General features: G+C 35.6%; 2 protein-coding genes across 7 annotated transcripts in view; both read right to left on the reverse strand.

Moving 5' to 3' along the window:
* Positions 1–574: 574 nt before the first annotated feature.
* Positions 575–12770, reverse strand: TTC21B (tetratricopeptide repeat domain 21B). The gene is made up of 13 exons (XM_039387982.1): positions 12667–12770; positions 12313–12442; positions 11239–11349; positions 10406–10572; positions 8033–8155; positions 6722–6879; positions 6244–6328; positions 4613–4711; positions 3850–4042; positions 2843–2940; positions 2137–2337; positions 1187–1316; positions 575–741 (listed from the first exon to the last, which is right to left on the reverse strand). The coding sequence occupies exons 1-13, from the start codon at positions 12745–12747 to the stop codon at positions 575–577; spliced, it is 1743 nt and encodes a 580-aa protein (XP_039243916.1). The 5' UTR covers positions 12748–12770.
* A 2032-nt stretch (positions 12771–14802) lies between these two features.
* LOC113994551 (sodium channel protein type 1 subunit alpha) overlaps positions 14803–25438 on the reverse strand; it is a 92591-nt gene continuing 81955 nt past the window's right edge. For all 6 annotated transcript variants that reach the window (XM_039388004.1, XM_027733731.2, XM_039388003.1 and 3 more), the window contains 5 exons: positions 21335–21388; positions 20871–21008; positions 19065–19169; positions 18428–18698; positions 14803–18067 (listed from right to left, as the gene is read on the reverse strand). In XM_039388004.1, coding sequence (XP_039243938.1) covers positions 16899–18067; positions 18428–18698; positions 19065–19169; positions 20871–21008; positions 21335–21388 — 1737 coding nt within the window. In that variant the 3' untranslated portion in view covers positions 14803–16898. The remainder of the gene's footprint in view (positions 18068–18427; positions 18699–19064; positions 19170–20870; positions 21009–21334; positions 21389–25438) is intronic.

The raw sequence follows: 25438 nt of genomic DNA on the forward strand, positions 1-25438 counted from the left end.
TTTAATACAGTGCTCAATTTACAAAATTTGCTCCTAAGGGGACAGAAAAAATGCACAAAGATGTGACATTTATGGAAGACAGTATAGCACATGGTTAGTCTTTTAATACTTAGAGTGCTTAAAGTATCAGGAATTGTCAAGAGGTAACTACAGATCCCTTCTGATCCCCTCATGTATCTGTGCATATTTTCATTAGCAATTGTACATCTGTGCAAAAAGTCAGGAAACAATATTGGATGACTCTTCAAGTTCTTCTCTGTTGGCTTCTAAAGACTGTTGCAAGGTAAGTCTGAAATGACAAATTCTGTTTATATATTTTTAATATTTAAGTACAGATTTCAGGAAAAGCTGCCATTTCTTTCTTTTGTATTTCAAGCAATTTCAGCATGTTGTAATACGGTATTAGCTCTGTCTTTATGGTCATTTCTTTGATAAATATTCAGATACCACGTTCATATAAACATTTAGATATTAAATTTGTAGTGGAAGTCATAAAAAGTTCAGTTGAAAATTATTAGATCCAAAACCATACAATTCAGATGACTGATTGAATAAAATGGTTTCATTCTTTTGTTCAACTCACCTCAAAATTGTAACTTAGACAAAGTTCCAAGGACTGAGAACATAGTTTAGTATTGTTTTGAGCCAAATACACCTGGGCCATCAGTAAGTGTGCATCTGCATAAGAAGGATTCCTTTCCAGACAGTAACGTAGATTACTATAGGCTGCTTCAATATCCCCTAGAAAGTTAAAAAAGGAAAAGCAAACAACAGTTGACATGAAATGCAGAGGTTAAATACAAAACATTTATTATTTACTGATTTTTTTTTAAATAAATGTCAGCACTTAATGATTAAACTCATATACAAAGTATTATGTGGCTATGATGTGAAATCAAAAGCAGGTCAAAGGAACGATATTTTCCCATTGTTCCATCTGTAAGTCATCCAAAAAGTGAACTTTTTGGGAAGAAATAGATAAAAAAATACTGTATTTATGTGTCTCTACAATTAAGATACTTCATATAAATTACAAAAAAGGCAAATGCAAATATTCTTCACTTAGCTGTAACACAGTGTTCTGAAGTGAAAGGAAAATATTCATTAAGATTTAAATGTGTGAAATTATTTTTTTATCTTTAATAAACTAAAGAGGTGGATAACTAACCACTCATATAACTATTACCTGACAAGTACTTCACTTTTGCAATTAAAAAGACAGCTTGTTGAAGACCAGGCACAGTTTTCACAACAGTTTCAAGAACAGAAGCACAGTGCTTGAGAAGTGGTGAAGGAGACTGACCAGGACTTGCAGGCTAGGAGTGAAAAAAAAAACAAATATCATACTGATGTTTTAGACTTTCAAATATTATAATTTTATTACAGGTGGTGGGATGATAACAATGGAAAGCTACTTGTTTGCCTGTTAAGATTTTAAAACTCTAAATAAACAAATTTATGGAAAGTTTCTATAATTAGGCTAGAAATCCAGTAATGACAGAACGACAAAAGTCAGCTCCCAGCTATTTCAGAAGAATAATCCATTTAAGGAAGTTACTATTTCAAGAAATTTTAAATGTGTTTCTTCTGCTTTAAAGATGTCAGGTCCTCATTCAATTTATTAGGTTCTACGTTCCCAAAACTAGCACAAAATTCAGTCAGAAAATTAACCACCTAAGTAATATAAAAAGGCAATATTCCACTGATTTTTACCAACACAAAAAATGAACAGAAATGAAGAAAGAACATATGTATATTGAAAAGATATCCTAAGCCAGCAAAAATATTTCATGAATAGGGTTCAGTGTGAACACCGTAGTTTCACAATGAGATACCTCTATTCACTGTATTGTTAGAGTTTCTTAAGAGATACTAAGAAAGTATAAATATACACACAGAGTGCATTAAATAAATATCCCAAGTTTCCTCAGCTGTCATTACTGCAACTTGCTCACATCACAAGAGATGTATTTTTATCATTACTTTGATTAAATAGTGGTATAATATCTTAAAACACACTCTTACTTCAAATAAATTCACATTTTAAGAGGAAAAATTTCCTATATTTTTGCTTCCTGATTAACTGGTCTCAAAATGAAATAATTCCCATTTTCAGACAGATCTACAGCTGCTTACCTGTGCTGGGCAAAAATTAAGGTATTCTCTCATAATTTCTAGCAAGAAATCAGGGTTTAGTTTTTCAAAATATTCCACACCAAGAGGAAATCCATGCAAAGATGAAAAGTGAGTATCCAGAACATCATTCAATAAGGCAATAACTTCTTCTTGTCTCTTATGTTTTTTCATAGCTAGGACTGCACGCAAGAAAGATAATTCCTACAGGAAAAAAAAACACAAAACCCCCAAACATTCTCCATATTCCAGATACATTCATCTGTTACTCATAAAATACTAAATACTTATTAATGTTAGCCATTTCTTCTTTATATTTTGGAATACTGTAAGACATTTAGTATATTCACTGTAAAGGACACTGATGATTATGATATCAATTCATTCCTTTAATTTGTGCAAGACCCTCTAAATTTGTCTGAGCACAACATACTGAAAATAATTAATATCTCCCTGACATTTCAAACTTATCTTCAGAGATAAAGCATTGTTGGAAAGCAGTGATGGCTTTGCTCTGCAAGCAAACAGACTTGCATTGCGAAGTTAGGGAACACATTGCTCAGATAGGGAGAAAAACTGAAACTTAGATTTAACAGTACTCCATTAGGAATGCTCTGCACGAGTTACTGAAATACAGAACATGTAATAGCTAGTAGACCACAGCTCAGATTGTAATCAAAGTATTTTAATGAAGAAAGATCTCTCCTACCCCAGATTTCCCAATAGACTGTTGAATTTCATTAAGAAACTCCAACTGCTGCTCTGCGTCTTCCAATTGTCCTTGTATTAGCTGACAACGAATGATTCCTGTAACATATTTAAAGACTTTATTGCCAATTCATCTTCCCAGTCAAGCATATGCTTTGTATGCCAGAATTAACTTTTTCTCTCCTCAACCTCTTCATAAAGCGGTGACATGAGAAGAAAGAATGGATCAAGACTTATGATAATGCAAATTTTACATACCTAGAAAAACCTAGGGGAGATGATACATGATTGATACATTAATATATGCAATGCTACAAAGCAGTTTGAAATAGTAAATCTTCAACTGGTTCTAGACTAAGCAGAAGAACCACAACGTTTAGCTTCTAAATTCAGAACCATTACAAGAAGGAAATCAAAATAAAAACACACACAAAACACTCCTACTATCTAAATTTTTCATACTGTTTAAGGCAATGGCATAGTCAAGGGGAAAAAAATACAGGGGAAAACCTGCCAAGCAAATATGACATATTTTATCTTCCATTTTCTTGATAGCAGTGGGACTTTTTATAAAGTGGTTTGTTTTTTTCATGTAACATGCATCTAAGGTATGATGTTTTGACTATGCTTTTCAACCTAATTTGGACACAAATGTAGATATGGACAGCTTATTCTATCAACTGCCCCTGATTTTTTAATTTTTGTAGTGCCTAAGAGTTCTCCAGTTTCTAGGCACTGCAGAAATAAAATAAAACAATAAATAAAATACAGACACATGTCTGTTCCTACCATTACTTTGAGAGTTCTGTTAGAAAAGATCCACTTTTCAAAAAGTAAGACCAAAAGACATATCCAGTGAGGAGAAACTGTTGCTACAGGGAAGACAGCACAACATGAATCTGGAAGTACAGTCCAGTGCTGTTCTAATAGTTATAGATTTTCCTAGCAGCAGTAGTAGGAAAACTTGATCAAAAAAGCATTTCAGTAAAATAAAGTGTAAGACCTTACCAGTTAGTGCAGAAACACTTGTTTCATCAAGTGTCATAGCAGTCTTGTACCATTTTAAAGCTTCCTTCACTTTCTCTTGTAAAATCATTTGGTAGCCAAGTTCAGTAGCAAATTCTGCATTGTCAGATTCCAAATCAAATGCTCTTTCAACTAAGGTTTTTGTATGTTGAAGGATGAGCTGGTTCCGGCCACACTAATGGTAAAAACAATCTTTAAACCTTAAGCTTTTCTTAGTTTTCAGATTCAATTAGAAAAACACACCCAACATACTGTAGCAGTTGAGACAACATCATCTCATACAAAAATAATATAATCTGTAGTAATTCTATGAAAATAGTTACCTTAAAGTGGGATGGATTCAAACATATATATACAATGCTATACAACAAAGAACAGTTGATAGTTGCTTTGAATGCTTCCTTAACAGCATTTCTGATAAATACAGAGAGTAAAGAAACCTTCCATTTCAAGGTTATGGGATTAACCTTGTCATTTCCCTACATAAAGAACATCATTGGTAGACATCTGAATATTTTCATTGCAAACCTGTTTCTAATTTAAAAGCAGGCAGTAAAACCATTTTTAGAATGAGATGGCTTCGGTATTGTAATTCATACTGAATGTGGTTACCAAAGGCTACATGAGTTAATCTATTTCATTTGTCTGCAATCTTCTACTTTTTAGTAGACATTTAACATCTGCCTACCAGAAAATAAAAAAAAAACCAGGATATATAGATAGTTGCATACAATAACATACTCACTGTTCTACTGAAAGCTAAAGCCATTTTACAGAAGAGCTGAGAATTATGTGGTTCTAACCTATCCAGTGCTTTAATTAGGTCTCCCAGTCTTGCCGAAGCCTTGGAGAGAAAGGAAATATAAATAAGTAATAGAAAGAATTAACAGATTAGGACAACTGAAGAATTTTCACTAAAAACTACTCACATTTTTACCATGGAATAATATCTTGAAATTTAAATTCAGAGGTTTTCAGGGCTAGGAGTTAAGACTTTAGAATTCCTAAGAAAATACTCTGGAGTAGTAAAGTACCAATAACGCAGATTATGTGTCTTCTAGCCATGCTCTAAAAAAAGGTGAAAGACTTGAGCTAAGTCTGATATAAAAGAAGAGTTCCATAAAGCAAGACAGTTCAAAGAATCTGATCCGTGAATCCTGTTTGGGCTTCAGTGTGATACGGACACACATGCTCAAAAACAAAGCACTTCCAGATGCTCAGACTTTTAACATCAGTTTCTCAAAACACCTAAGGTGATTTTCTGGGCTTACAATAATCAGGTACACAGAATTTTTTAATATGATTTTAGATGCAGGCACCTGAAACATGTTTAAATCTAATCAGGCCTTTAAATTTTTCCCTAGACTTGGCTCTTAGTTACATGTGACATTTTACCCCAGAATCTTTAGTTTACACTCTACTACGCCCAGCAAGTTTCCTTCCTGGACAGATTCACTGGAGTCATCAATTTTTACTGTTTCTCCAAATTTCCCATGACTGTGCTTAAGTAAAACTTAAATTTGATTATAAATAGACAAATGACTGAGTTCTTGAAATAACTAAAAATATGTTAAACAACCTAAAATACCTTTTCTTCTAGAACTCGAAAACTCCTACAACACACTGAAAACACTTTTTTTGCTAAATCTCCATGTAAATTATACCAGTATTTTTGCATAACGGGAAAAAAAATTGAATGTTTTTTTGGTGACAATTTACACCACGTATTTTAAAATTTCCAGAAAAATGGCACAAGCACAGTATGTACAAAATACATGCATATGGCCCTGTGCAAAAAAAGAAAAAGGATCTTGCGAGTAGAAGGAAGCTATGTAGAATTCTTAGAGCTGAAAAAACCAAACAGTAATTGCCAAAATATGGTGAACAAAACACAGGGTATACAGTCTAACATCACAGACTGTTGATAACTAACTGTGACCTGCTTCCAAAAATCTATCACTACAAGACCTCATTATTTCCTTTATTTCAATTCATAAAATACTTAAAAATAATGGAAGACTTGCAATAACTTTTGAACTTATCAAAAGAGCATTTAAACAAAAAAAAGCTTGCTTTGATTCAAATCAACATGATTTAATTAACTGTCTAGTGGAGACTCCTGTTTGACTTGATACCTGTTTTCTGGAAAGATGGGGTTAAAAATTTTCTTTTCCTTGGTATCCAGAAAACACCTCAAGAATAATCTAGAGCAGCCATTCAAGTCAGAATAGATGAATATACTCCTTCTGCAGATAAGAAGTGTAGCACAGGACCAGACAAAAGTATATGAGAAGACATAAAGACAACAGTGCATGTGGCATCTAGTCCCTACAAAAGCTGTGTTGTGCTCAACATTCTGCTAGTAAGACGACTCACCTCAGTTATATTTCCTTCCCTGCACAGATAATGCAGGGCCTCCATTCTTATGGCTTCTAAATTGAGGGCATCTTTCTGCAATAGTCTAAAGCCAAACAAAAAGTGAACGTGAAGAAACCAAAACAAAACCTTTGCTCAATCATCTATTTTATCCTAAAATGAGAACAGATAACTTGTATTGTGTAGTCATTTTCATCATGGCTCTCAACTGAAAGCACAGCTCTTACTCCATGCCTATCTAAAGAAAGGTCCTCTTCCATCCCAAATGGATTCATGTATTGATGTAGTATCCTCACAGAATTGGAAGGCTGGGTTCTAATAAAACCTAATTTACTTAACATTTATTTTTAAAAAACTGATTTAACTAATTCAGATTCATTAAAAATGAATGGAAACCTATTCACTTTTGTTTCTAAGAGTCCTTAGAGTGTAAACATGGCAAGAAAACAATTTAGTGGCGTGCTACTTCATACTCAACCTGTGCGCTGTTTCAACCGTCTGCTCCCAGTCCTGCAAGGCTAGTTGTAGCTTCATTTTCTTTATGAAAGCAGGAATGAAGTTCGGGAAGTTTGCAATTATCTGGTTCACAATTTCCAGAGCTCCTGAGTAATTCTGTCGCACCTCAAAATACTGTGCCTAATGGAAGGAAGGGAAGCCATATCAACAACCTGTACACTCACACAGGTGAGAAGATTCTTTCATACAGAAACCAGGAAAAAGAGCTAGTGAGAGAAAAATCTTTCCTTACATAATAGCTTTACCTCAATATCTACCAGAACTAGACATACAACTGTTGTTGCCAGAATTAACAATTTTTAAACTGTGAAGTGATTTACAGAGTGCTCTAAATACAAAACTACTTCATGTCAAGTATCACAGTTTTAAATTAATTCAAGTAGAAATCAGGACTTCAACCCTGGTTTGTTTTGATGCTTTAAATTTACTTACCATGTTCCATTTGTGCCATTTTATTTCATCTTTTTAAGACAGAAATGGTTCAAACACAGTAGTTTCTGAGAGTTAATCTCTTAAGCCCTAGAAAGATAGCTGTCTGTCTAAAACCTAATTGCAGTAACTAAATTTCACATATACTGTTAATCTAATTCAATGGTCCACATGCAGCCAAACACACACCTGACTAGATACCATTGTGCACGCTCTCCTGAACTTTATCCTTTTAATATTCATTGAACAATTCCTTTGTGCCTTTAGCTTTAGAATACAAAGCAAACATGTCAATGAGTAACAATGTCTATGATATAAACAAACCAATATGCTCTGAAACAGAAAAATATGTAAAGAAGACAATTCATACCACTCCTTTAAGGAAATATAATCAAAATAAATCCTTGAAACAGACTAATGACAACTAAAAAAACCAGTGTTCACAAAAGATCACACTACAGTGTTTACTACTTTTTTGCCATGGCTAACAGCAATTCTGTAACATGCATAGGTGTCCCATGCAAAAAGGAAGAGATCACACATATTTTTACATTTTCAGGTGATTTGAAACCTCATTTTGTACATACAAATACATGAATAGAAAGGTTTTCTTGTGTACATAGTAAATTCATAACCTCAATATACATTTAGACTGACTGTATTTAATCTATACCTTTCTTTTTTACATTGGTGTCTAACACACCCTGAAGTACCTATATGATCCGAGTTATATTTCTATACCTTGAACAAGCTCACTACAGACAACTCTTCTCAGAATCTCTCTAATCACTCTACAAAGCTAACGTGACATTCAGGAAGAGTTAAAATCGTGAAGTAAACTTACTTTACCAAGCAGTGCAAAAACATCATTGCCCTCCTGCAGTGCTTCATCAAAGTATTTCACAGCTTTTTTAATGTGAGTTTCCTTCCCACAGGTGAGATCAAGCCATGCTTTCAAAATTAACCCCTGTAAATAAAACATAAATTGGAATTCTTCATTAAATAGGCAGTAAAACAATTATACTAGATACAATAAGCAGAAGTGACTTAAATATAAAACAGGACTTAAGAGTATCTATGTAAATTACTTAGAATATATATAATTATAACCAGTTTACAGCATAATCTAAAACGTTAGTAATTCATTTCAGCGTTAAATTAAACAAATAGTGTATTTACTTATAGGATTAAAAAAACACCAATGGCACTGAACTAGTCTAACATGCTCAGCAGACAGAACAAAACCTCACAGAAGTGATCACAGACAGAATATTTTCCACAAATGTTTCTGCACAATGTTTACTTAAGATTTTGCTTATATAAGACACAGAGAAACATATGGGTGCTGGAAAAAAGTGAGAAACTTGGGGTTTTTCTTCTACTTTCTGATTAATAAGAAAAACTTGTGTATGAAGGTCAAAAATCTGACATTTCCCAAATCTTCAACAGTATTATTAAAAAAAATTTAAAAATAGAACTTTTAAAGGTGAAATGTGGCTTTTCATTGAAGAAATTATTACTTGTAATTATGAATTTTATTTCTCTTATGTGTTCCAGACATTAACCATAGCTTAAGCAAATCAAATCTATTTTGAATTGCTGAATTATTTAACCAAATTATAACTGCCATCAAAACAAAAATTTAAAATATAAAATATCACTAGCTCTTTGGTATCTTAAAGAAATGAGTCTTGTATTTAAAACTCAAAGGTTAGCAGAAGAGACGTATTTTGTAACTGTTAATAACCAGGGTCATGATTTTGTTATGCAACACAAACTGTCTGAACTTCATATACTGAAGCATTTTTTTAAAGAAAGGCAGGTATCGTACTTCTATACAAGGAGCACACAGAGTATCTTATCAAAACAAACTGTATATACTAAGCAAATCATATTTCACCAAGTTTAAGCATCCTAAACAACCTCTAAAAAAATCTGAAGTACATATAACTCTGTATTGTCAAACTAGAAAAAGAGATAAGCATAACTGAAAGTAAAAAAAAAGGAAAACTATTTTTTCTATATATTTAAATATTAATGTACTTATTCATCTATATACAGGTGTCTATAAAAAAAAAATTACCTATTTCAAATATTATTAAATACTTCAGCTGGAAATATTTCCTACTAAGCAACATTCCCAAATTCTTAAGAACAAAAACCAACTACTATGACTTCAATAAGCAGTCATAAATACTGCTATTTCACCAAAATGACCTGTCCGTAGTTTTCTTAGAAATTAACATATAAATGCTTTGTGGTGTCCTTAATTATTTCTTCATTATAAATTATTTCTTAATTAGTATAAATTAGTCGGTAATTTAAAATAACTACCAGTTGTAATTAATAATCAGTGAAAAGCTAAGCCATTAGTTAATTCATAATGTAATGTCAGAAATTAATATTTAGAATAGTTGCAGATTTCTAGCCCATATTATAATAATTTATATCAACCATAAAACTATAAATTACAAATTGAGCAATGTACTGAACCACACAGTGGGACAACTCACAAACAGCATTTGTGTTTAATACTAGTGTCCTAAGAGAACGATTACGCATTCAGTTCTGACAGCTCTCCCTCAAAGATGTTGGACTACAAAAACTCCCCAATTTTTTGTGTTTCTCTGCCTGAGCTAAAGCTGATACCTCCTTAGAAAGAAAAAACATAGTAAGTTTTCACAAACCTCTTTAGAGATTAAAGATTCTAGTGAATTTTGATGTCCATATATAAATGCAGAGGACATTGCTACATATAACACTTATAGAGATTTCTAAAAAAAAAACAACAGTAGAACCCTGGGCAAATGTACCCTTTAACAACTGCTGAAAATTTAAATCCCCAATCCTCTGGGTATTTTAGAGCCTTCAGATTCAAAACAGATGTCTCCCTCTAGTGAGACTATCACGCTTATTTTTTTGTTAGGAATTATGATGCTCAGTATCAAGCTTAAGCGGGTATTTCTTTCCATTTATTAAGCAATTTTTTTTCCATTTATTAAGCCATTATTTATTATTTACTAAGTGAAAACAAATACTTGGTGGAGAAAAAAATCATCATGGGAATTTACTCAGCTGTGTCAGAAGAATTTATGACATTAATTAAGAAAGTACTAGAACAGAAAATAGTTAACCTTCAAACAGCATTAATGGAATAAGTCAAGCTTCACAGTACACATGGCCCTATGAATATTTTACATATGAAGAAAACAGTTACCTCTTTACCACCACCAGAAATTTTGATCATTCTATCAACATATTCCCGGGCTTTGTCCTCACGACCAAGATGCCACAAAAACAAGCCAGCATAGTAGAGAGCCTTCTGTCCTGCTGTTTTACGTTGCTCCTTCAATTTTGCATCCAGCTCTAGAATAGCATCTCGATCTGAAAAGGTTTTGTTCAGAGCTCTTGTTGATAGCCTCTCAAAATATTACAAAAGAGCAGCACATAAGCCAAGATCTTCCAAGGCAAATACTGTTTTCTTTATTGTACATTGATAAACACACAGGCAATCCCTCCCAACTAAAAATATTTATCAGTTACAGATGGAAAAGGCAGAAGAGGGTTCCCATCAACACGGCTCATGGGAAGAGGAAGTCCCAGTTTTCAGACTGGAGAAAGGAATACCAAGGTTCACAAAATTCTTTTTCTCGATTTGTATGGTCAGGGAAACTTGACAGATAAAAATGGCATGGCTTTAAAGATTTCTTAAACTGCAGTTCTGCTCAAAAGTACCAGTATCAGACATGAGTGAACAAGAATCACAAGAAACTTGATTCAATATTTTTTCCCTCAAAGATTTGTTCATCATGGCGGATAAGTCAGACTTGTGTGTGTGTGTGTGTTTTATTTTAACGTTCACCCTTACTCTTCAGAGTTTTGTGGTTTGGTTTTTGTTTACCATCTTGTGTCACTCAATTCAGTAAAAAATCCTATGTCAGAAACAAAGCCGGAGTATACCTTTTTAAATTAGGCAGAATTAGCCTACAACTCTCAGGCCTTCATACAGAGCTGTTTAAAACATGAAGCAGCATGTTTTAGTGAGCATACCTGGATTAGGGCTCTTTTTATGAGCATAAATCAGAGCCATCATTGTACAAAGTGACACCTCCTGTTTGTTTTTAAGACACTCCAACTGTCGAATACCTTCTTGGACATCACCTAGTGAAAACAATTGCAGAATAAGGTATAAAGCTTCTCAAGATAAAGAATATCAACATCAAACATCGATCTGACTTAAATTTTCCTCTCTATTTTTAATTCCATGCTTTTGTTCATTATTCACACATCCACTTTCACTTCTCTGGGCAAGTCTTTCAAACAGACACAAGAAAGAAAATAGCACCTCAATGCAGAGAACTTGAAAGGAGTTATGTGCTAGTTCTGCCAACTGCCATAAAGATGAATATCATATTTATTATTTACTTCATATGGGACATTGAGCAGCTCTTTTTGTTCTCATTTCTTTATACAGCCAGGATTTTTGCCCTGCTCGTGTGAATATTTTGAACATCAATAAGATAGACAATATCTTCAAAAATTATATGATTGTAACACAAATAAAAAACGTCTGGGAGTTTGGGAACAGATACACTACCTCAAAATCACCAAACCTTCCTAGACCCCTGCTACAGCCATCTGCCACTTTGGGTTATTTGTTTATATTCTGTGACATCCTTGAAATAAAAATATAGCTAAATAAACATATTAGAACAGTTTAATGTACACAAAAATTACCCCAATAGGTATTAGCTACCAGCTCCCCCAAGGCAGAGAATACAACAGAATTAGACACAGCTGCTTTGAAGGGAAGAGCTATTAGCTGGGACACAGGAATGACTTTGTTATCGAACGCTGTATGCGTTTGGGTAGAGCTCAAATTCCCTTCAGGGAATCCATTTACCTGACCCATGTTCACGTAACCATTAAAAAGAAAAGTACTCCGTATTTTTCACTTTGGCACTATGTGATCTAGATCACTTTCATCCAAACTGGAAAGGAGCGGTGACAGATCACGACACACTGGTGATTTCCTCAACACGGAAAACAGACTCCGTAATGTTGCTTTTCCCTGCGCAGTTGACTGAAGACTGAGTTCTGCGAGGCGAGGACGAGCAGCATTACCTGCCCTAAGCGCGCCGTAGGCCCGGTAGAAGAGCAGCACGGGGTCGCTGCCCAGCCGCCCCAGCGCCTCGTCCGCCGCGGCCCGGACGTGCTGGAATTGCCCCTCCTGGCAGTAGTAATTGAGCAGCGCCTGCGGGGGGAGCGGCCGCGGGTCACTCGGTCGATCGCTTCACCCGGGACGGCCCCGGGGACACCGCGCCGACCGCCCCTCACCGTCCCGTCCCGTCCCGTCCCGCCCCAGCCCGGCCCGGCCCGGCCGCTCGCCCTCCTGCCCCGGCCCCACCGGGCCCTCCCCGCTCCATCCCTCGTTCCCAGCCGCTCGTTCCTGCGGGGCGGGGCGGCGGAGGCGCCCACCTGCTGCACCTCGGCGTCCATGGTTGCTACCCAGCGGCACGGCGGGGGGGCTGCGGAAGGGCAGGGACAGCGCTCTGCCATTGGCCTGGACGGGAAAGGGGCGGGAGAGGCACGGGAAGGAAAACTTGTGGAGGCGGCGGAATGCGGCTATTGCGCCCCCTGTCGGCGGGTGGGCGGTGCCGCCGGCTGTCTCTCGGGAGGAGTCACAGCCGGAATGCCGAGGGGGAGCTTCGGGAATTTGTGTGTTTTCTTGCTTCTTGGCTGAGCATACGACTAAGTGGCCCACCCTCCATAGGTTTCATAATGTGACTCAACCCTGAGCACTTCGAGGTACGTGACACTTCTCTTAGAAATAAAACAGCAATAGGATAAAATCCGATATAGAAAGGTCGCTTTTACCTCATCCCCCTTTCGTTCCTCCTGGAGAATTACAGAGGTGCAAAGGCTAGCAAAATTCAGATTTTCCTCTGGAGGTGAAAGCGTCCTCAGCCATAATTTCTAGACACCAGGAACAAAAATTGCTGAACAGCGTTCCTTTGGAACGGGTGCGCCTTCCGTCCAACAGGAAAGCCGTCAGGAATGCCACCCAGGACAAGGGCAGAGCCCATCCTGCACTGAATCTATACGAGAAGCTGATTGACTCTTCCGGCAGAGAGCGCTCAGTGAGCTTTCCAAGCAAGTCAACCCCACGTGTGACTCCTCCATCACACACTTCTTATCCCAGCATCAGGAAGGAGACAAAGCAGCACCGTGTAAACATGTTTGGGTTTTCTTGTTGGCCAAGACAATCCTCTGAATTTTCTGTTTAAGTTACGTTTGACTTGTTCTGAAGCAACATTTTGGCTTCTGTAACACTTAAAACCTAAAAGTGGCATGAGAAACAAGGGGGGTTTTACATAGTTTTAAAGGTAAACTTTAAAGACATATTTTGTCTACATATTAATCTGAAAATACTTATCTTTTCACTTTGATACTTAGGCTTTTCTATCGAAGTCTTAGACCTTTTTCTTTCATAGAATCATAGAATCATAGAATCGATTGGGTTGGAAAAGACCTCCGAGATCATCGAGTCCAACCCTTGGTCCAAATCCAGTCCATTTACTACATCATGGCACTCAGTGCCACGTCCAATCTGCGTTTAAAAATCTCCAGGGATGGTGAATCCACCGCCTGTCTGGGCAGCCCATTACAATGCTCTCTCTGTAAAGAATTTACTCTTTACTCTCTCTGTAAAGAATTTTCATAATGCATTTACGAACAATTTGAAGGAGAAACATTTCCCGCTCTCAAATGACTTTTGATGAATTTCAGGGAAGATGCTATGAAATTTTATTTCTGCAATAGCCATTGAGCAAGCTTACAGACTGCAATTGCTCCTAATCTGGTTTTATACTAAGTTCACTATTCACCTCTGAGTGTTTTCATTGTAAGTTGTAGGGAAATGCAATATAAAATTATGTAAACATTAAAATTAATATTTTCAGAAATTCACTGAAGCGATTGATAAAGAACAACCAGAAGGCTCAATTTCCAGCAGCATTTGCATTTTTCCATATCAGTATCCACAAATGATTGCTTCTAGGAACATGGTGCTTTGAGACAGATTCTTAAAATTCCTGAGGAAAAGACTAGTGGTTATTCATTCCAACTCTGTTTCACCTTTTTCAGAAATGCACTTGAGTGCAAGATGCTCTTTAGCCTGTTTGTGAACAGTAGCCATCAAGAATAAACTGGTCCTTAATCCAAGTTGGGGAATGTCATGTATCCAATACTATTTTTAATACTCATTTTGTCTTTGTAAACTCATGAATGCTCAGTTCTCATTTCTTTAAATGCTCTGAGCCTTGTGGGACACAGTCAGCACAGCTGTGGTACCCCACTGCATGGGGCTGCTGCATGAAGTCATGAAGTCATGAGGTCACTCAGGGCAGAACTATTGATACATGCAGAATCATCATGCTCACTGTCTAACATACACTGAAGTAGAAATTCCTAGTTGGTGACTAACAAGCAAGTCCTAAGGATTTGCTAGTGAAAGAACAGTATGGCTGTAAAGGTTTTCAGTACCGTCTCATTCTGTGGTTTTAGAAGCATATCTTTTTATATTAATGTCAGATAATAAAGAGAAAAGGAACATACAATAAAAAATGTAATCTTTATTATTTTGACGCATTAATAATGTTTTTTAGCATCAGTTAGGGTAATAGTAGCATTTTCCTGCATGCAGTTCACTAATACAGAGTTAGTCAATAATTTTAATAAAAGTAATCTATATTTAATTTTCCTGTGTAAGAAACATAAAATGTCCTGATGTGTTGGATTATACAATTTTGATACTTTCTCTTTGTGAAAAAATATTGTGGACCCTAGATAACATTTAGAGCTGTTCTAGTGCAGCATGAATAAAAAAGAAAATCTGTGAGTAACTATGAGAAAAGATTAAGGATTCTGTGAAAGAAAGGTTGTATCTGAAAACTTATGATGCAGGCACTGCTTAGACATTCAATTTGAACTTTAGACCATTTCCCAACTGCAAAAAAACTTACATTTTTTGAAGCAAATTATGAACTTACTTTGCAGAAAGTAGTGACATGTTGGCAAATATTGTAAAAAATAAGAACCTACAGCTATCCATTCATGTAATTGTATCTTGTTCTCTGGAGTTCTTCTGTGAAAAAGTGCTATGGACAGAAAGTAACAAAAATGGTGTGACATCAACCTGAAGATAAAATTCAGTTCTTGTTTTATGTACATAATGCTGAAAAATAAAATAAAATGATTTTTACAGTATTTATATTTGCTTATAAAATCCTAACATTATTTTCAACAGGTTTAGTAATTTTCAACATGTCTGTACAGTTTGGATATACAGTATATGCTCTTCACTGAAAATTCAGAAATGTAAAACAAATAAGCTCCTAAATAGCTGCAAAATATTGCTTAATGGTATGGAGGAATGAGGTCTTGTTGAGTAGTTTATTTCACTTAGCTCTGATGTATGGCTTTCAATGTTTAAGGATCCTGGACAGTAAAAGGAAGAGCAGCATAGGCAATATAAACATGCATTGATTGCATCCAAACTATCTATAATGGTAGATAATACGTAATTTTTCCTGTTGAACGCTTGCACACTACACTTATTGTGGTACATATTTGATGCAATAAATGTGCTAAAGTCATTATCTGTTTGCTCAAACATGCACCACAGGTTAAAAATTACTATTTACATAGCAGAGGGCTTTTCATTAACGTGTACAACAACATCAACCTTACTGAGAGCTGAAGATGGCTAAACAATACTGCAGGATAAAGCAGAACAACTTTATAAAGGGCTCCTTTTGATCAATTTGGAGGGCTGAGGCAGATTCATTTAGTATTTGTATGCAGAAAGACATTTGACAAAGACAAAATCTGTGACTCCAGACCTAGAAAGAAGTTTGCACCGCTTGAAACTTAATGGTTTGTGCAAAAAATAAACCATCTCTACTATTCTTGTGAGTTGTAGGGGACTTTACAGGCATACCAAGACTTGTTTGGACATGATACAACATGAATACATTAATTAAGCACCTCAAAATCTGTTATTCCTTTCCAGAAACACTGTACTAAAAAAACCTGTTTTTCTTTGTGACTTTATGTTATTTTCATGCATGATCTATAAGTGCAGCATGCCTTCATGCAAATAATTTCTTTGTGTATATTAGTCATATAATAGAACACCTGGCCCTTGTACCTGTAAAGGTGTACTTAATCCCCTTCCCAAACAGAAGCCCCATTTACAAAAATAGTCACATATAATAAACAACATATGAATAAAAACAAGATGAATCCACCAACACAGATTTTGTAAAAATATGAAGTATGTGGCAGTTGAAATGCAAACAGTGGATACAGTTACCATATTGTTTTATGCTAAACACACAAATACTTGGTTTTGCACCCCTTTAACTGGTCCCTACAGTCTGTGTAGCCATTTTTTCTCTCCTCTTCAGCAGTGTCAGCTGGTAGTGAGAACAGTAACCTCCTGTCAAGGTTGTTTCCTCTTATCACAGTCACAGTCACTGACAAGGGGTCACTGTCTTTTAATAGGCACTGACCTTTAATGTACAGTATATTTGTAAAAATTGTCAGTTTGGCATAGACCTCCTTCAGGAGTCCTGTTGACACAAACACGTGATCCTTACAGGCTATGAACTATTTTGCACATATATGATTTTGCTTGTGATTTGCTTTTATTTCTGACCATCTTTATCTTCCTTTTCATGCTTTTCTTTGACTGGCCTCATTACACGATCATAAGAAGGTGGACAAACTGCTGTTGATGCAGTTATATCAGTTTTCTCTGTAAATGAGTTTTCATTTAACTTGTCAATAAGGATTTCATCTTTCATACCCTGACCAGCCCCTCCTTCGCTTTTGTTTTTATTATAGATAAAGGAAGCTTGTTTTACTGTTCGTTTTAAAAGGTGACGTCTGAAAGCACGCTGGATGATAACAGCAGATACTTCCTCCTGTTTTCGTTTTAATGTAGTAGTAATTGGTTCATAGGAAGCTTTTGAAGGATTGGATGCCATAAATCGATCTTCCATCTGTATTCTGAGGGCATCCATCTCTCCACTTTCCCCCAAAACACGCTTTGTGAAAGCAAAGAGGATGTCAAGGCAGTGAATTCTGTCACCACTCACCATGGGCAGATCCATTGCAATGAGCTGGACTTTGTTCGGTTTGGGTAAATGAAGAGGAGGCTCAAGCGCTGCTGCAAAATCAGACAATTTCTCAAATTCCATGAATTGTGTTGCATCGGGATCAAACTTCTCCCATACCTCATAGAACATCTCAAAGTCGTCCTCGCTCAAGGGTTCAGCGCTTTCCTCAGTAGCAACACCAAAGTTCTCCAAAATCACAGCAATGTACATGTTCACCACTACCAGAAAGGAGATGATAATGTAGCTGACAAAGAAGAAAATCCCAACAGAAGGGTTGCCACAGTCACCTTTCACAGAGCTCCCAGGATGAGCCTTGTTAGGGTCACAGTCGGGCTCCCCACTGTTCAGAATTGGGGCGAGCAAACCGTCCCAGCCAGCAGACGTGGTGATCTGAAACAGGCAGATCATGCTGTTGCCAAACGTTTCAAAGTTGAACATGTCATCTATACCAGCTTCCCTCTTAACATAGGCAAAGTTGGACATGCCAAATATCGCATAGATGAACATGACCAGGAAGAGCAGCAGACCAATGTTGAACAGAGCAGGAAGAGACATCATCAAAGCAAAAAGCAGAGTGCGGATTCCCTTGGCGCCTTTAATGAGGCGCAGGATTCGACCGATTCTGGCAAGTCGGATGACTCTGAATAGTGTGGGGGACACAAAGTACTTCTCAATCATCTCAGCTAAAAACATTCCTAAAAAAGAAAAGAAGAAAACCGAGACACATTATCACTTAATTTCCATATCACAATAGAAATTTAGAAAAATAGTTTTAAAATTGTTGGTTCTGTGTAGCAATCCAAGATATTCTGTAGATCCCACTTGAATAGTTTCTGTTATAGAAGTTATACTTAATAGTTGCAGGTGCAATATATGTTGAATGATTGTAACAGTTTTGATGGTTGGTTTAGCTAACGTATGAGATAAAATGAGAAGTTGAATGCCTTGGTTGATAAATCTTGCAAAGGCAAAAGCTAACCATATAAGCTCTATTCAAGTAAAAGTTCACCTCTTATTCATTTCACCTTCTTTTTACTTTAATAAACAAGACTTACCTACTATTGAGAGAATGACAACCACAAAATCAAAAATGTTCCAGCCTATAGTGAAGTAGTAATGGCGAAGTGAAATTAATTTCAGGACACATTCTCCAGTGAAAAGGACAATGAACACCAGGTTTATCCAGTATAAAATATTTTCCATTTCTTTACTCTGGTCATCAGTTTCTACCATCATGGTAACCATATTAAGACAAATAAGAATCATGATGCTGATGTCAAATACTTGCTGTGTCACAAAATCAAAGACCATTCCTTGGAATTTATTCTGAGGAGGAAAGTAAAAAAGAAACATTCAATACAAACTGTAATTTTTTTCTTTTCCTGTTACAAGAAGGTAGACAACCACATGCAGTAAGGTCTATGAGACTACAATAAAAATGTGGTCTAGTGGTACTTAAGACTAGTGGTCTTGAATACTCAAATACAATGGCTTAGTTCAGCCTTCTCAGTTGCGTATTCATACATAAAATGGTTGTCAGGGAAAAATATTTTTTTTCTGTTTTTATTTTCCATTTCTGCTGACTAATACACAATCAATGGTAATTTTCACCTGGGCATATTTCTGCTCTCTCTGTATCAGTAAAAACTCTTTGTAAATAGCTATTGGTCTGATGTGTATAAATAATTTTACCCCTGGTCTTGGTATAGGTTTTTGTGGTTTTTTGGATCCCAGCTTTTTCATTGCATTGTAGTATTTCTTCTGCTCTTCTGTCATAAATATGTCTTGACCTCCAAAGTAAAAACATGAAATCAAAACTGGTTATAATCACATTCATATGCAGTGCTGAAAAAAACTCTTAGAAAAATACGATTGATTGATTGATTGACTGATTTAATGAAAATCAAGAATACTGAATTGGGAAAAATCTCTTAGCTGGCAAATGCAGCTGTCTGTCCAAAGTAAACATTTAGTCTAGAAGTTGTCTGGGCATCCAGTACAGCATCTCACAAAAGCAAAAAGGAATGCAACATTTCTCTACAGTTATTTTCCTTGACCTCCAAAAAATCATTTTCAGTACCCTTGTTTATAGGGAGAGATACAGTAAGTAGTATTTGAGAGAAGCTCAAATAGTCTTGACTGCTCAGTACTGTCACTTCTGCAATTTTAGTGAAACAAAGGAAGCAGACAAAGTCAGGTTTTCAGTACATGAATGTGTTAGTGCTTTAGGTATCTCTAGCAATCATAATATTAGCATTGGGACTCAAAGTCTTCAAGGTTTTTGAGAAGATGGATAATCGGACTTTGGAGAAACTTAGCTAAAGATTGAAGCACTCTTGATACTGTTAAGAGCAAAATGTTCTCTTTTAAGTCTTTTATCTTGATTAGCTTCCATGTTCAATGAAGTTCAGTTTAGCAAAAGCCTAAACAGGCCTTTGGTGTTTGAGACTAACAGTATAGAGAGAATTATGGGTCATTCATGGCAACCTAGGCAAAATCCATAGTAATGTCCTTTTAGGGACAGCTTGAATGAAAACCTATCAGACTTCCCATACCTCATGAAGAAAATTTTTCATTGATAAAAGAGACTCACAGACATCTAATTCCAGGAATGTCAATGCATGCATGGGATTGGATACAGCCCTTTGTGGATGAGTGCATGGGAAGCTTGAAGACATGGGATCGCATGGACTCTAAGCTGGACAGGCTCCCTAACCATATACCTCTAGGTCTCTACCATGTACAGCTTCCAAAAATCTTACTTAGCATCTCTCGTTGTTAATATAAACCCAAAGAAAGTGATGCAGTCCAGTAAAGTAAAAGTAAAGTAGTAATTCGTAGCTGCTTTTTTCCTTTAGCTTTCTTTGCTTTATTTATTTACAGAAAATAATTTTAAAGATGAGCATTTATACTCAGACCATCTATACAGTGAGATTTTCTACATCTGCACTGTGAAACAATAAAAAAAGGCCCTGAGATAGTTAGAAACCACTCCTGCTACAAGTGGTTAAGATTGTTCAGTGCCGCAAAGTAGAACTTGAATACTTGAGTTCATTAAAACAGCATCTGTAGTGACCATTAAAATAGCACCTTAAGTTGTGTGATGAAATAATGCTTTATGTTTCATGACCAGCTAGTTATTTGTGTGCTGATAGAATAGCTACAAATCAAGAAGAAAGAAAATTCAAGAAATGATGAGTGCTTTGATGTAGAGACCTAAGTCAGTGGTTTGATCATGCAAGGTGATTTCATGAAGGTCAGGCACGGAAAAGCAGATGACTTGAGGAAGACTAAACTGGACATTGACAACATCTGTCCCATTCACTACAATGAAAAATCTTATGATGTTAATGCCTACTAGAGTTATGATTTTATGTCCTAATATACTTCAGCTTTTTCCATTTTGAACAAACCATGGGTGTACTTTCCATATATCATGCACCTGCAAAAATGAAATATTTTAGAATATCTTTAGAAGGGAAATGAAACAATACTTATCTTCTTTTTCTGTTGATTGAAGTTATCAATAATGACACCAATGAACAAGTTCAGGGTGAAAAAAGACCCAAAAATAATAAAGATAACAAAATACAAATACATGTACAGGTTGTCTTCATACTTGGGTTGCTGTAATACCTAAGGAAAAAAAAGTGAAATACCATTCCTAAGATTTCATGTGAAAACTTCAACTGAACAAGTGGCAACCTTGCGCAAAATGTCTCCAATATTTTGTGTTTGGACAATACTCCTATCAAATTTATCAACATATTTTGCCCATTCCATCTATAGCTGAGAGCATCTGGCAGTTTGCATTCAGTATTCCATATTTTTTTACCACAGAATCTCACACTAATTAATTTCTTTTTTCATTCTGTTGTATGGATATTAATTGCTTATGTAAAACACTTGTTGATAGACAGACCTCAAGAAAAAAGGTAATCTGAAATATTTGCAGTACTTACATCTCTTGAGTCAATAGCTGCGTACATAATATCCATCCAGCCTTTAAATGTAGCCTGTAAACAGTACACACCTGTTTAAGCATAGAGCTTGAAGACAACTCATTTAATAATTTCCACAGCAACTCAGTACAGCACCAGGAATAATTAGCATAACATTAGATTTCTAAGAATTTTGTCTCTTGGCTTTCTACAGAGCTGCTCATCGGATATACTGCTGTGTATCCCACTAGTTTGTCTCTATATGAAAATTTTAATCAGTAAGCATAATCAACTTATTTCTCATTTCTGATTAATTATCAAAAATCATGGAAGGCAGTATCATTTTAGTTCATCAAATCATGTCAACTGCAAAGGCTGAGAAGTAGCCTTATGTAACTGAGTTGCCCCCAATGAAGACTGATATGTAGTTCCTCCCTCTCAAGTCAAAAGGTGGCAATGAAAGGGAACCAAAAATTTGATCAGCTCAAAAGAGGTATTTTCCTATCAACCAGAATTTAGATTTTTCTATACTTTGAAAGATTATACCTGATTTAATACTTCTATTTTCACAAGTGCTTTATGTGCATTGAATACTTAATATGCCTCACAGCATTTAGTGAAATTTTATAGCTATTTCCTCTGCCCAAAATCTGTAAATTTTTATATTTGATGGTGAAGTGTAGATTGCTTAATCAGAGAGTTCAAACAGAAAGTAGTTTTCTCTGTTGTAGAAATCACTAATTTTTTAATCCAGTTGTGCTCAAAATAAAGCAAAGAAGTAGACTGTTCTCTGTCATTCAATCCTCATTATAATTTTGCTAAACAAGGCTGCAGATCATTGGTTCCTTCATATTTCTTGCCATAGAGACCAGTTGCAGAATGGAATCAGGAGTGGAACACTCTTCATCCATGGTTATTGCTGTATCACCATCATCTTGAGGTTTAATTTCTAGTGAAAGTTTCAAAAAGCCTTTGCTTATGCAGCACTTTGGCATCATCCTGAAGTGAACTTAAAACAAGAAGAAATTATTCTCTTATAGGAAAAGAGGTCCCTTACACACTTTTTCAAAAGTGGAATACTGAAAAGAGCATGATTATCCTTAGAAGCAAATCCAATATATATCAACTTTCACATCTTGGGGTCAACACAGAAAATATGAAGTTCAGGCAATGGTGAAATCAAAGTGTAGTATCAATAAATCAACAATAAATCTGAAAAAGTAGAAGTCTCAGCTGAAGAAGTCCTTTTGGAATACTTGCACTGCAAGGGATTAGGAGAAGTAGATCAGCTTTATTTATGTAATTACTAATATATGTTTAACTTGTTCTCAAAGGCTTTTAATGGTGAACACTCCACAACCTTATAAAAAAATATTTATTCCAGCACTTGCTTTTATTGTTTCTTAATACTTACATCTTTCTGTTGCCTTTTAAGACTGTCACTTGTCATAGTCATTACATATCTGGAGAACAGTAATAATCACCTTCATGCAGCATCTTTTACTTATTGCAAACTGATTGTTGCTGCTTTTCTTCTTTAGACAGTGATCACTCTTCCTTCAATCTTTCCACACAGATCTTGTTTTCCAGACCTCTGATCATTCTCATTATTCTCCTCTGAGCTCTCTTACACTAGTTCATCTCTTGAAATGACAACCAAAACGGGACTCGGTATTTCATCTAACGAGGTCTAAATAGGACAGGATGATTACTTCATGTCTTACAGTGCTATTTTTGTTTCTGTCTTGGTACACTATTTGCATTTTTTTGGAATGTCATAACTTGAAATGAGCACTTCAGCCTGAAACTCTAAATGCAAATAACTGGCATACTTTTGTAGCAAAAAGATGATGGAGTGGCACTTCTGCAAAGTGTGTGCTGTTGCCTCAGATTCAGACACATGATGATCTTTGTATATCATCCTCCAGGCAAAATGGAGTTATTATTGGGTTTCTGTAAATTTATTAGTGTAACCTAGACTAGAGTGAATGAAAAAAACCAGACTAATTTTTAAATTAAGCTTCACCATGATCAGTAAAGTACTGCACTATAAACAGACAGTGCTAGAAAACTGAAGAACTGATCTGTATTATTATTATTGTTGTTGTTGTTAAAAAGGAAACTTGAAAAGAGTGTGGGCATGGAAAAATAGAAATATAACACATTACTATCTTGTGTTTTCCACAATGACTTTCACAAAACTGTAAGATTTCACAATTATTGAAGAAATTAAGAAAGAAAGTCAAGGCATCACATTTTGTGATAGCGTTATTTCTACTGTAGATGTGTAGGTCTACTTATATTTATCTGCAGTAGGTTTTCTTTATGAAAAATAAGATATCATTTGAATATTTGTGCATACGGAATAGAAAATAACACAGAAAATGACAGGAGATCAAATTATTAGTTTCCTTTTTGCATATTACCATATAAAATATATTGTATATTTTCAGTGACACTAAATCAGGAGTAATTCATTGATTTCAGAGATTACAGCAGTATAACTGAAATCAGCATCTGTTCCAAATTTTTTTCCCCCAAGGAAATTTCAATGACACATATTCAAATGCTGATTCAAATGTAGTTAGAAAAAACAACAGAACAACAATCCCTCTTCTCCTTAAATATTGGTAAAAGTACACAGACTTTTTTTCCCCCTGATAAATAATTTTTAATGAAGTTGTAAGTCATGCTGGAGTTTCACTACTCAATTTCTTTACCAGAAATAAACACCAGGAAGATTCCTTTTTGGAGATACAATAGCATCTTGCTTTTAAAACACTGACCTACTGGAACTTTGAAGGTATCCTAAACTACTAGCCCTAGAATTCAACTTCCAATTTTTTTACCCTGCACTTCACAAGATGTATTTTCTTATTGATATTAGTAACAGGAGTATAATATAATATTGTGCTTTGACACCCACTGGTTTGCCACATTTTATCCTGGCAAGCAGGGTATATGCTTACTAGCAGGATAAAAGCAGGCCTCTGTGAGATTTACTTACCAAAGAATCCAAACACTAAGTTCAAGTTAAAAGGCATAAGGCCATAAAATTATCGAGGCAGATGCCACATCTCTGTGTACACCAACCTCTTCCTCTTCACTCTTTGATGCATGCCAATTGTTAAAGGAATTTCTCCAGTAAATCTGTCTCTGCTTTGATGCTTCTCTTTAGGGACAGAGAAATACTCAAGCAAGTTCAGACCAAGAAATGAAAAAAGCTTGAAGATCCACACAAACCAACATGATCTATGCTGCATCATAGAAGAAAAAAATCTTACAGAGAGAATGTGTACTTATGTGCTGATGGCATAAGTACTTATACTCCAGATTCTGTAAGAATTCTGGAAAATAGTCTGATCAACAAAGTCTATAAAACTTGGTTTTATCAATGACATATATGGTCAGCCTGTATTTTTGGGCAGTAAGAATTGTAACATTGCTATAATACTAAAGATTTTCCACACACACCTGTCTCCCAAAAGAAAAAAGACAAAAACCAAACCCCAACCAAAAATTAGGTTATGTTGTTTTCTTCGGCCCTTCATTCCAGAAATTCATTTGCCAGCACTACCAAGTAAACTCAAGAAAGAGCTTATCAGAGGGTTATTTTTGCTTAAAATGCTACTATGACACATTTCTATTTTTTGAGCCCACAATACTTCTTTCTGAAATTACCCCACAATTTTTGAATGCTTCTGTGTGAAATACCTGTGTTTCTTTTCTATATAACTTGTACAAAAAAGAAGAGTTTTCTGGGATGAACAGACCCACATACTATAAGAAATATTAAAAAAAAAGTTTTTCAGAGGACTTATTTATGTCTTTCCCACAATAGTAAAGTCCTCAGTGTCCGGGTTTGGAGTTTTGGAGTTCTTTTGACTTGGTTTCATTTCCACTTTTTGTCATGAAAATGGTACTACTTCAGTAGTATTCACTCAAGATAGTGGCACAGAAAGTAACACTAATGTTATGGTTCCTGTAACACAGAAAAGCTGAAGAGATTTACATTCTTTAACTGATGCAAAAGGTGTGAGTCCGAGGGCAGAATGGAGAATGGAAATTCTGGGGAATAAGAGGAAGCTTTCTGTAGTTAGTTTGTAGACTCCTGAAAATAGGGAT

Source organism: Pipra filicauda, unplaced genomic scaffold (genome assembly GCF_003945595.2).
Source record: "Pipra filicauda isolate LSUMZ 115617 unplaced genomic scaffold, ASM394559v2 scaffold5_size6683894_pilon, whole genome shotgun sequence".
In the NCBI taxonomy this organism is placed as follows: Eukaryota; Metazoa; Chordata; class Aves; order Passeriformes; family Pipridae; genus Pipra; species Pipra filicauda.

Excerpts from the sequence above, each read along its gene's own strand:
- TTC21B (XM_039387982.1), bottom strand. The coding sequence starts at position 12,747 with ATGGCAGAGCGCTGTCCCTGCCCTTCCGCAGCCCCCCCGCCGTGCCGC. Across the intron at positions 12,443-12,666 it reads TGGACGCCGAGGTGCAGCAG|GCGCTGCTCAATTACTACTG; the intron begins GTGGGCGCCTCC and ends CTCCCCCCGCAG. Across the intron at positions 4,712-6,243 it reads GGGAAGGAAATATAACTGAG|GCTTCGGCAAGACTGGGAGA; the intron begins GTGAGTCGTCTT and ends TTTCTCTCCAAG.